The 11,259-nt window shown below is 55.7% G+C and overlaps 4 protein-coding genes across 4 annotated transcripts; 2 read left to right on the top strand and 2 right to left on the bottom strand.

Moving 5' to 3' along the window:
- Positions 1 to 20: 20 nt before the first annotated feature.
- Positions 21 to 2,097, bottom strand: BGZ61DRAFT_437086 (uncharacterized protein). Its single transcript, XM_046244068.1, has one exon. It carries the CDS (start codon positions 1,771 to 1,773, stop codon positions 409 to 411), a length of 1,365 nt encoding a protein of 454 aa, XP_046111605.1. The 5' UTR covers positions 1,774 to 2,097; the 3' UTR covers positions 21 to 408.
- A 323-nt stretch (positions 2,098 to 2,420) lies between these two features.
- On the top strand, positions 2,421 to 3,621 carry BGZ61DRAFT_488475 (3-beta hydroxysteroid dehydrogenase/isomerase family-domain-containing protein; the record flags this gene model as incomplete). Its single annotated transcript, XM_046250115.1, has 2 exons — positions 2,421 to 2,891; positions 2,983 to 3,621. 2 exons carry the CDS (start codon positions 2,421 to 2,423, stop codon positions 3,619 to 3,621), a joined length of 1,110 nt encoding a protein of 369 aa, XP_046111604.1.
- A 1,084-nt stretch (positions 3,622 to 4,705) lies between these two features.
- Positions 4,706 to 8,407, bottom strand: BGZ61DRAFT_525042 (uncharacterized protein; the record flags this gene model as incomplete). Its single annotated transcript, XM_046252697.1, has 4 exons — positions 4,706 to 5,161; positions 5,218 to 7,184; positions 7,243 to 7,939; positions 8,033 to 8,407. The coding sequence occupies 4 exons, from the start codon at positions 8,405 to 8,407 to the stop codon at positions 4,706 to 4,708; spliced, it is 3,495 nt and encodes a 1,164-aa protein (XP_046111603.1).
- Positions 8,408 to 9,513: 1,106 nt separating this feature from the next.
- On the top strand, positions 9,514 to 10,284 carry BGZ61DRAFT_437083 (uncharacterized protein). Its single transcript, XM_046244067.1, has one exon. It carries the CDS (start codon positions 9,643 to 9,645, stop codon positions 9,886 to 9,888), a length of 246 nt encoding a protein of 81 aa, XP_046111602.1. The 5' UTR covers positions 9,514 to 9,642; the 3' UTR covers positions 9,889 to 10,284.
- Positions 10,285 to 11,259: the final 975 nt, after the last annotated feature.

Below are 11,259 nucleotides of genomic sequence, written 5' to 3'. Positions count from 1 at the left end.
CAAACCTCCATTTTTAAGTAGTACCTTTAAAATTCGCGATTACATTATATATTCCACCACTACTACTTTGAATTTGGATGCATTACTTACTAGGTGCTTACATCTTAAGAGTGTGTTAGCTTTTCAAATTACTATCCTATCTCGAGTCTGTAATAATAAAAGTGCTCGAAGGAGCAATTTCTGGAGTAAAATGAGGGTATATAACAGCGCGCGTTACGTCTCACCACAGAGGGAATATAGAAAAGTCCGCCCATGGTATTGTGTATGCAAAGTCTCGCTATCCGAGTTGTCCAACGCCTCACTATATAGTAGACCAGAATAAGAACTCCAAAGACCTTTATCATCCCGTTAGCCCCCCGTTGATCCAGAATGCTCCTATTGTATGCGCCGTAAACATCCCAAGCCAAGTCATCGCTGGTTGTCATGCGGAGGGACTTCCAGCACGAGATCTCCATCTGCGCCATACCAGCTGGCTCCGGTGTGCTTCAACTGCCTCCCGCTGGCAAGGTAGAGGAGGAGGTATGTGTGCTTGGTGACATAGCCCCAGCAGTACAAGCGGATCCAGCTGTGGCTGTCATCACGCCGACACCACGTACCCCAGCCCGCCAGGCCGCTCCGAAGGTAGTTATTGAGAAAGACCCACGCGGCGAAACGGACCTCTGGGCTCCAGGTTGCGCAGTCGAGTAACCAGTAACCCCGTTCCAAGGGATCGATCTCTCTCTTCGAGTCTGGACGGTAACGTGACGAGAGGTCGCGTGCTAACTTTGCCATCTTCTCTGAGATGAAGTCTTCAGGGTCGACGTCGGTGACTCCTACAGGAGGCGAGGGTGGCCGAATCTCGAGGCTGTAGCTGAGTTCCTCGGCAACTGGGTTGCTGGACGAGATCACAGGGCCTGTGTCACTCGAGCTTCGTACTAAGTCGCCATGATGCAGATGACTGGCCTTGGTCCGTTTAGCCGGGGGTGGCTCCGACTCGGCGCGATGTAGTGTTGGTAGCGGTGGCGCTGACGATAGATCGCTTACCACACTGCTTGAGATGTGAGTAATGTCGAAAGCAGACTCGCCTGCGTATAGCTCACTTGACTCGATGAGAGCCTCCGAGGTAGCAATTTTCTTTTGAACCTGTGGCGTAACGGGTATGGTTTGGTTGACGCGTATATATCTAGGGAGGAGCATTGGCAGGGAGTCCTGCTCCGGCTCGAGAATTGACGACGGCACATCCACCCTGTCGCGGTCGTGCGACGACGACACCCGTTTCTGGGGTGATGGAGACGAAGATGCTAGTGAGGGCTGTGGCAAGCTAGGTCTGCCTATATATCGCTGCAAAACCCGGGTCGGCGAGATTTTGAGCAGTGCACCATCCGGCATGGGATACGAGTCACTTATTTGACTCGGAGGTGCGCACCACGACGTCTGAGACCCAACGCCGCTCTCTTGGGATGACGAAGGGATGACATCTCGATTAGTGGACGTGTATCGTAGACGCGGAGACGAGCGGTTATCTATGGCGCTTTGGAAACTTAGATCCTGAGATTTGATCTCGAAGGATTGCTCGAACGAGGGTGTGGTAAACGCTTGGTTCGGCGATGGCTGCTCTGGACCGCACGCACCAAAGGGAGGTTCTGCAAACGGCAGCTGATTACGGGACTGAGGCTCGAAGGCGAGATATGCCTGTGCGAGCTGGCGGTAGACGACATCATCGGCCGCGCGACTGGGCGCGGTGGCGTGAACGAGGATCTCGACGTCCTTGGGTGAGGAGGGGGGGTTGGCCATTTCGCGAGTGCCGTGAGTGGAGGAAGCAATAAACCATGGCGATGATACGAGGGGTCCAAGAAGTCCAAGAAGAAGAATCCAAGAAGGGATGAGCAAGTGGTTATATAACGGAGGTATCGTGAGTGTCGAGGAGGATGAGGAGCGATTACAGAATAGAGAGGCCAGGCAACCAAAAAACAGAGAAGCAAGATGCAAGATGCAGGATGCAAGACGCTGGGTTCAGTCGGCCGGCCTTGGTGTTGTGGTGCTTATGCCACGTCTCGTGACCCAAGAAAGAGCAAACGCAAATGCCCTTTTGGGACGATTCACGCTGAAGGCAGCCAGTCACTTTGATGTTGTACGGGCAGCATTCTAATTCTCTAATCCCCTGTCACTGCCCTAAGTTCTCTTGGTAATTGAGTTAGGCCCTGCAGTTAGTTGCCAGTGCGTTACTAGCACGCGCGGTCCACTGTGGAGGCTCAACCACCACGACCCACTATCGACGACTTTAGCCTGATGCTGCCACTTCCCCCGACTGACTAGGTACTGAGACAGGTGTGCCGCAGCAATTCCTACAGCCTCTGCGACATACAACCTCCTCACCCGCCCGCTCTCCTCCTCGAACCCGCTCTCCCAAATCCTCCTCCTCCTCCGCACAAACCTCCGCAATGGCCCAATCCAGAGGCACGCTCGGCAAGGTGCTCGTCGTCGGCGGCAACGGCTTCCTGGGCCATCACATCGTCGACCAGCTCGTCGAGTCGTGGACCACCACCAGCGTCGTCGCCGTCGACCTGCGCTGCGGGCGCAACCGCAACGCCCACGCTGAGTACCACGAGTGCGACATCACCGACACCGAGAAGCTGCTCGCCGTCTTCAACGAGATCAAGCCCGACGTCGTCATCCACACCGCCTCGCCCGTCGCCAACGACTCCAAGATCGCCCATGCCATCTTCAAGAAGGTCAACATCGAGGGCACGCAGTCCGTCGTCGAGGCCTGCCAGAAGTCCGGCGTCAAGGCCCTCGTCTACACCAGCTCTGCCAGCGTCATCAGCGACAACGTCTCCGACCTGCTCAATGCCGACGAGAGGTGGCCCATGATCCGTGGCGCCCAGCAAACCGAGTACTACTCCGAGACCAAGGTCCGTCTGCCATTGCAGTCCTCCACTACCTCCACTGTCTTCCAATCCATCCCCTGACCACCCCCGCTAATCAATTGCGTGCAATACACAGGCTGCTGCTGAAGAGCTCGTCCTCAAGGCCAACCGCGAAGAACCCTCCAAGCTCCTCACTTGCGCCATTCGCCCCGCGGGCATCTTCGGCGAGGGTGACGCCCAGCTGCTCCCGGGACTGCTCGGCGCCTACCGTGGCGGCAAGTCCAACGTCCAGGTCGGCGACAACGAGAACCTCTTCGACTTCACCTACGTCGGCAACATCGCCCACGCCCACCTCCTCGCCGGCCAGCTCCTCCTAGCCACAGCCGCCGCCGCCACCACGCCCCTCGACCACGAGCGAGTGGATGGCGAGGCCTTCTTCATCACAAACGACGCCCCCGTCTACTTCTGGGACTTTGCCCGTGCCGTCTGGCGCGCCGCCGGCAACGACAAGGGCACCGAGAAGGTCTGGACCCTCAACCGCTCGCTCGGCATCTCCTTTGGCTACCTCAGCGAGGTCTTTTCTCACGCCCTCGGCCGCACCCCAACCCTCACCCGCAAGGGCATAATCTACAGCTCCATGACCCGCTACTACAACATCACCAAGGCCAAGCGAGTCCTGCGCTACAAGCCCTTGTACACCCTGCAGGACGGCGTCACTCGGGGCGTCAACTGGTTCCTCGAGCAGGAAAAGGAGAAGGCTGCCGTCAAGGCTTAATGAGGGAAACGGGCACAAGACAGGAACAGAGCAGGGAAAAGGAGTTGGTCCATCGAGAAAGGGACATGGACCAAGGCCAGGGCATAAGTCAAAGCCATCTTCATGTACGTATATATTGGGGTTATAATCTACACGACGGGGCTTTTAATACTCGACGTGGGCCACCGTCGGTCGTTGCGGGCGCGAGCTTAGGCATGAATGATGATCTGTTGTCTCCTGCAATTCGTGAGGCAGAGGGTTATCCGCCACTCGAGTTCATCGGCACCTTGATTGGTCCTAGAGAGCACCAAATACCCAGAGTCATCGAGACTTGTATGTATACTCTCACGTGCTCACACACAAAGAGTTGCACATAGAATACAGTCATCATCTCACCAGGTGCACACAGGTAAATATCCAATCGGAAAAGAATCTATTGTCCCTACTCAGGCCTCACTCGGTTCCATCCCTGACCAAAACCCGTCTCAACCCTGAAACCAACATGTTAATTCCGCACATCTGCCCCATCAACTACTGCACCCGCAAAGCGCATCAAATGCGCGTCCTCCTCCTCTCTTTCTCTCTTTCTCTCTCATTGTGCCCATGTCTCCAGGGAAATTAACCCCCTCATCGCTACTCCATCCAACTCAGGTATAGAAAAACACCCCCCGCCTTGACCCTTTTTGTTTGTTTCATGAAAAGGCATCGCACTTCCTGCCCACTTTCAAAAACAAAGCCGAAAAATAAGAAGAAAAGAGGCAAAGACAAAAAAATCGCGTGCCGGGCATGATGAAGAAGAGGGAAGAGGATGATGGAGAAGAGAAGAAGAAGAAGAACGGGTAGAGATTCACCCGAGGGGAGAAGATAAAAACATCCAGGTCTGTCATGACGTGCGTGAAAAGGGGAGGGGGTTTGGTCAACTAGTTTTCTGTTCGAGAGGGGGTGGCATAAGCTGGAGGAGGGAGAAGCGAAGATAACGCCGTGGACGATGCATGTGACTCTACTCCCAAAGCATGCCTCCTGAAATGAAAGGGGAAAACAAACGAAGCCGGAGACTAGGTGTTGCCTGGTCCGAAAGTTGAAATTTCGCCATTGTTGAAAGTGTTCATGAGTTACCCGACACGCCTAGTCCACCATTGCCTTGCTGTCTCCAACCAGAATTGGAGTTCCGCCACTCCCGTCGCTGGCTATGCTCGGAATTATCGAGCTGACTGTCTGACTGGTTGAACTGGCTGCCGCCATACGGGGACGGGTTGGGCCCATCATTCCGGCCCCTCCATCTATTGGGAGGAGTTCCCGGGCCATTCTGGGTATGGACCATGGGTGGTTCCTGGATTGTTCGCACGGTTGCCTCTCCCTGCCAGACCGCCGGGTCCGTTTCAACTCGCCTGGCTGGTGGCCGTGTGGAGTTATCCTGGCGGTTGTACACCTCGTTGACATCTGAAATCGAGATTTGTCCTCGGCGATCCTGGAATCGCTTGAGGATATCCTTGGTAGAGAGATCACCGCTGTTGCTGAAGATATATGGGTCATTGAGAAGGCCGAGGATTTCATCCGGGACCTGAGGGAGAAGTAATGTCAGTGTGGGCTCGATGTAACAGGAATAGACTAGCTTACCTGGCACATCTCTTCGATATACGTGATGAGCATTTCTACTGCATCAATAACATAGATAGCCTCGCTATCTAGAGCGGGTGCCTTGGAGGCATTGGTGAGAATGTTGGGCGCGATGACAGTTGCAAGGTTTCTGATGTCCATCTTTGATCCGCCATCGTCGTCGAGTTGATGGAATGAGCCAGCCCACTTGAGGAAGCTGAACAAGATCTCGAGACTGTCGCGATGGCTCTTGGGCAAGAGACAACAAGTCAAGTGTAGACATTGTTTCCTCTTCTCGGGCTCAGCGATCTTGGCTGCGCTGACCCACAGCCCGTACAGTTTGTGCGACATGAGAGGATCTGGTAGATCCCGCAGGTACCGCTTCAGGAGAGCGGCTAGCTGGACAACAGGTTGTTCCATAAAGTTGACCACATCGCAGCCTTCAGCGTTGATCTTTTCCACCAGGCCCTGCTGCTTCTTGATGTTTCCGTTCTTTCGGAACACGCCCTCAACTGAGAGATCCATCTTCCTCATTGAAGACACGATATCGTCCACAACAGCGGGGATACGGAGCGTACCGGGCCCCACACCATCGGTCGAGTCAGCGCCATCTCGCTCGATGATGATCTCCAGAGGGACACCAAAGACGCCCTTCTTCTTGACATTCTTGCTCTTGTCGTTCTTGAACGCTTTCCCCAAGTTCTTCCAAAAAGTGGCTTGCTTCCGCGACTCAATGAAGCTCAGCAGCTCATCGAGAGAAAACTCCTGCTCGATCATGGGTTGCATAGTTAAAACTGCTAGATGGCGAACGTTGAAGTACTCGAGACCAGAAAGCTCCGAGAAGAATTTTCGACCAATGTGAGTCGGCATGCCATCAGCACCGCGATCTTGATCCCGGTCAGTTGACCGTGTCCGTTGATGCCCAAGCTGTCCAGGGCCGAGGGCACCCCGTTGGCCATCCGGTGGAGCTCGCGACTGCTGTTCACGCGACTGTTCGACAGCGACAATCCTAGAAATGTCGTCAAGAGTAATAGCGTCGTTTTGTGCGAACATGAGATCAGTTGATCCCTGAGGACCGTGAGCTTGGCCACCGTCACCAGCCGAGCCCGGTCGGGGTCCGCGGCCGTCAGCATCCATCACGCGCGATGTTCGAGCTTGTCGCACACTCGATGAGAGGTGCCTGTCGAGACGCGTGCTTCGGAGTCTGCGTACGTCATTCAGAGTGTTCTCATAAGACGACTCGCGATGATTCTCCTTGTCCCCCCCAACACCCCTTGATTGAGAGTCGCCACGCTGCCTCGGGTCACTTGGTCCACCAGAGCCGTCAGATGCGCCGTGTCCGTTGGCACCGGGGTCCTCTCCAGAGGGAGGCAAGGCGCCATTACTTCTTAGAATATCCAGGAGTCGGGCCAATGCGACTCGGAGCAGGAACACGTATTGTTGCAACTTCGACACGTGCTCGAAGATCATGGACGGCTCTGTGTTGATGCCAATGCAACCGGCGCAGTAGATTTTGCGGTCAAAGGCATTGTAGCGAGCCTCGTCCAGTGTTCGACCGAGCTCTCGGGCACATCTCGAGCACTTAAGACAATTCAGATGCCACCGCAGGTCGCCGTTCTTGGCACATTCATCCTCCACCGATCTGTTGCACAGAGCACAGTGATCCGAGTCATTGGCGGAGAGCCGCGCACCGCCTGCAGTCACCTGCAACTGGCCGTCGTCGTTCTTCAAGACGTCGAGGTCGCTCAGGTCGTCGAGGAATTGGTACAGGCCTTCGGAGGCGGTTGTCTCGCGCTCCAGGCGCAGAGCTCCTTGGAGACATATTCGAATGAGCAGTTTGAGGTAATGTGCGAGGCCGGTAACGAGAGAAAGTAGTTCCTGTGTTACACCAAGTTTGCGGGTTCCGTTATCTTGTGTCTTTGACAACAAAGAGAAGAAGGAAACAATCTTCTTACAGAGAAGCTTGGCTTCTCGTCCATAGGACATTGCTAAAAAAACATGATTAGTAGACTGCATTAAAACTCAAGTTGAGTTCCTGGAACCTACCTTTGTCATTCAGGCGGATCATGGTGGCGTCGAGCCGATCCGCCGACTGGAATAGAATCTCGACGTGCCAGATGAAGCGCTTAGCAACAAGGACACCGTCAACGTAAGCACCGTTGCTAACGTGGAGAAGCATATCGGAAATGCAGGCCGCCGAGGACTCTTCGAAGGCTGACAGGACACTCCATATCTTAAACACCTTCTCTTCCATACGCTCCTCCTCCGTTCGAATCAAGTCCCTGCCGGCAGGATCATCCGACCCTAACAGCGCGGGCGGGACATCGGTGGGTTGTGCCAAACGGACATTCCAGAATTTGTGAATCATGTAGCATTCGGGGTGCCAATGTTGGTTCTGACCGTTCCTGAATATCTCGACAAACTGCTTCAGAATGGCGGTCTGGCAGCCGTTGCAGCGTTGTGCGAACTGGGTGGAATAATGGTAGTGGCAGTAGACATTTCCGTCATGTTCGTAGTAGCTGTCCTGGGCTCCAAAAATGGTTGAACATAAGGAGCAGGTAAAATGGTCGACGTGGTACTTGCGCTCCAGGGCGGTAATGTAAGAGCCTCGAAGTGCCCCTCCGCACTGGTAGCACAACAGATTGAGCCGCCGGAAGTAGTCCGTCTCGCACAGAGGATATTGCCCCTGACCGTTCTCGTCTTCGGCCGGGAAGAATTTGGATGCTACGATTTGGCCACAGTCCTAAACCCCGAAGGCAGATTAGCGTCTCGCTGGAGCATGAAAAGAGCGAAAGGAGGGGATGATCCGCTGACGGATGGGCGTCGAGTGCCGTACCTGGCATTTAAAACAGTCGAGATGAAAGGTGCCATCGAGGGCCCGAACAAACTGGCCCGTCAAGGACTCTCCACACGCATTGCAAACCCTCTGCTGGCCGCTGGCGGATCTCCCGCTCCGCCCTCGCGACCTATTCCGCTCAGCACTCTTGCGGAGGGGCTGCTCCTCATCCCATCCAGTCGGAGGAGGATTCGGGGTAGAGGGCGCAGAACCGGTGGGCCTCAGTCGGTAGCCGCTTTCAGGTGTCCCGTGGTTGCCGTTCTGCCAGTTTGGATCGGACGGGTGACCCAGGTCCTGGCCGGGGAAGTCGTGTGTATGGGGGTGGTCGCCGTGGCCATGGTCGGCGGGCGGCGCATTGTCGTAACCCGAGGCCATCATGACAAGCAATCCAGGGCGTGGTTATGTACAGATCCCCCTCCTGGCCCCGAGCCAATCAAGAGCGGATGGCCTCTCAGCGCCAAATTTCCAACAGTGGTCGACGAGGGGTTGCAGCGGTCGGCATCAGCGCCAGCTTAGGACGGCGGCGAAGACGGTATCGATACCAATTCAATTGAGGAGAGACGTGCAATACGAGGCGCGACAGGGAGGCCCGGGCGACCAAGCGTCCGGGGCGATGATGGACGGATATTCGCGTGACGGCCCAACGACAAGGCGGCCAGCTCGGGCTGGGCTGGCGGAGGCGGGAGGAGAAGCAAGTCGGGGGCAGCGAAGCGATGCGGCACAAGAGGACGGGGGCCCGATGAGATTCGACACTGGAGCATGTAAACAGCCGGGGCCGCGAGAAGGGAAAGGAGAAAAAAGAGGACGAAGAGCGGCGATACGATGCGGGACGATTCGAGACGGGACGCGGCTCAGCGCGGCAGTCGTGTGGACGCAGGGTCGTAGGCGCGGACGAAGGAGCGTGGGAGAGAAACGAAGCCGGTCGTGGGAGTGGTATGGAGTAGCAGGAGGCGCTGGGCTGGTGGTCGGGGAGCTGAGGCGTGGAACGGTGGGACGTGGGACGTGTGTGTGTTGGTGGGCGTGTGTGCGGCGGTTCAGTGGGTTTGTTCAGTGGATGGGGATGGGGATGGTCCAGTGGATGGTCCAGTGGATGGCCCAGTGAAATGGCCAGTGGCCGCCGGTGACTCGACTCGACCGCCTGGAAGCACCCAGCCGCCAGCCCCAGCCCCAGCCCAGCTCAGCCCAAGAGCAGCCGGAGGACAAGCGCTCCGTACCGCCCGCTAGGATGCATTGGATTGCTTCAGCATCAGGTACCTCCGCCCGCTAGCCACGCTGGCGGGGTACTTCTGGGCTTAGCTGGGGTGAGTTTTTAGTGGATGCGGGCGCAGAGGCGCAGGCAGCCCCCAAAGGGCAGGGCAGGGCGCACTCCCAGACGTCTGCGCTGCGGGCACCCAGAGCCGGGGGACCAGATTGAACCAGGTACCTCTGGTTCGGAGGGGGAGAGGCGTCGACAGGTCGCGAGGGAGAGAGGGGAGTTGGCTGCAATTTCCAGGGCATGAGGATGTACCGATCTCCAGAGCTAGGCCAAGGTCCCTGAACGCTGGATCTACGACCCTATCTACTCCGTACCTCACCTAGGTATCTACGCGGTCCGTTTCTGACGTGGGTGAATGGCGCCCCGTGAAGGCCTAGCTTGTTGGCTGGCTCTGGTTCCAGGCTTTCCATTCAGGTGTGCCGTAAGCAGCCCTGGAGGAGAGACTCGACATCAGGTAATAATCAGGTACCGACCGTCTTATAACCTCCCGATTCGCCTCGCCTCGGCCGTATGCACACTCGAAAGGGGGCTCCCTGGCCGCCCCGGCCAACCATATGCCTGCCTCTGTGCATTGTTTTCAAAGAAAATGCCCACCGACTAGACCTGGAAAGATCGATGAGGCGGTCATGCAAGTGATCTCGTTACCTCTACTCCGTACAGACTGTGTGGTTGCCCAGGAGAGAAGGAGGGGAAGAGAGAGACTCGCCCGGGATCGCTCTAGTTTAGGCCTACAGTGGTTACTAGCCTAGGCTTACTCTCCTCTCTTTCGAGTCTCTCCTGCTCCCCGCCACCAAGAGGCGGCATTCGAGCCTGAGCTGACGGGCCTACACTGGTGCTAAAGTGACGAGCCTTGCGCTATCGAACAGCCCCCAGGGCACACTCGGACACGCACAGATATGCACCGACGCTCACACTCGTCACTCGTCACTTGTCCGCTCGTCACTCGTCCACCTCCTCACTCCTCACCTCCTCACCTCCTCACCTCCTCACCTCCTCATCGTTCCTCACCTTCTGAGAGGTTCCTGGATTCCTGCCAGGTTGCTCCCTGGGACATGTCGGCCTGAGGCGCCCACCCGTCAGCGGCCCCAAAATTGCAATGAAGATCCCATCACGTGTGTGGATCCTAGGGGCTGTCGGCCTGCATGAGGCTTCCCGCGCGACAATCCCATCTGCAATTTCACCAGATGCTGACCTTCTGCCGTGGCTCCATTTTTCTCCATCTCTTTTCACAAGTTCCATGGCATGCTACATAGTACGATGCGCATGTCCAGGGGGGTGCGTTTTTCTGTCCATCCATCGTGTGCTTCTTTTGAATTGCGTGCGTGCGTGTCCTCGACCGTCCATTCCAACAGAGCAGTATACATACCTTGCCAATACAGTAATTTCGCGAACGCATTGCAGTGCATACATACATGGACTGTTTTTGACGTCAAAAGAGCCTAGGTGTTATTAAAAGAGCAACAAAACCACGTACCTGAAAAATCAGGTCCGTAGAGTGTGATGTATTTCCAGATGATGCATCTAGGACTCTCCCCTCTTGCCGCTCACCCCTCTTCTCCAACCGGCGCCCGACGTCATCTCATCCCAGGAATGGCACTCCGCCAAGGAGCCAAGAGAAATAGAGCGTCGCCATTCGCACGCACACCGGCTGCTATTCACACACAAGGGTACGTCTCGTATGCGACTTGCCGTTGCTTTAGAAATGGAAGAAAAATAAAAAGGAGAACGCCGTCGTATTTATTAATAAGCTTATTTAATTTAATTTATTATTTTCTGCATAGTGAAGGAGCAACTTTTCTCCCTCAAAGGACAAGACTTGCACCTACACGCCAGACACGGCCAGACCAAGGGGTGATCATCTGGAAGGTTTATTGGTTTAATACGGTGTACCAATGCAATACTAGTTGTATCCTATTATGCGCGAGAAGTACGTGCGAATAGCGGCACTTGAGAAATACAATCCAAGACAACC

This window comes from Ilyonectria robusta (assembly GCF_021365365.1).
Source record: "Ilyonectria robusta strain PMI_751 chromosome Unknown BGZ61scaffold_1, whole genome shotgun sequence".
Taxonomy (NCBI): domain Eukaryota; kingdom Fungi; phylum Ascomycota; class Sordariomycetes; order Hypocreales; family Nectriaceae; genus Ilyonectria; species Ilyonectria robusta.
The sequence above is the reverse complement of the archived record's forward strand: the minus strand, read 5'-3'. Positions and strand labels throughout refer to the sequence as shown.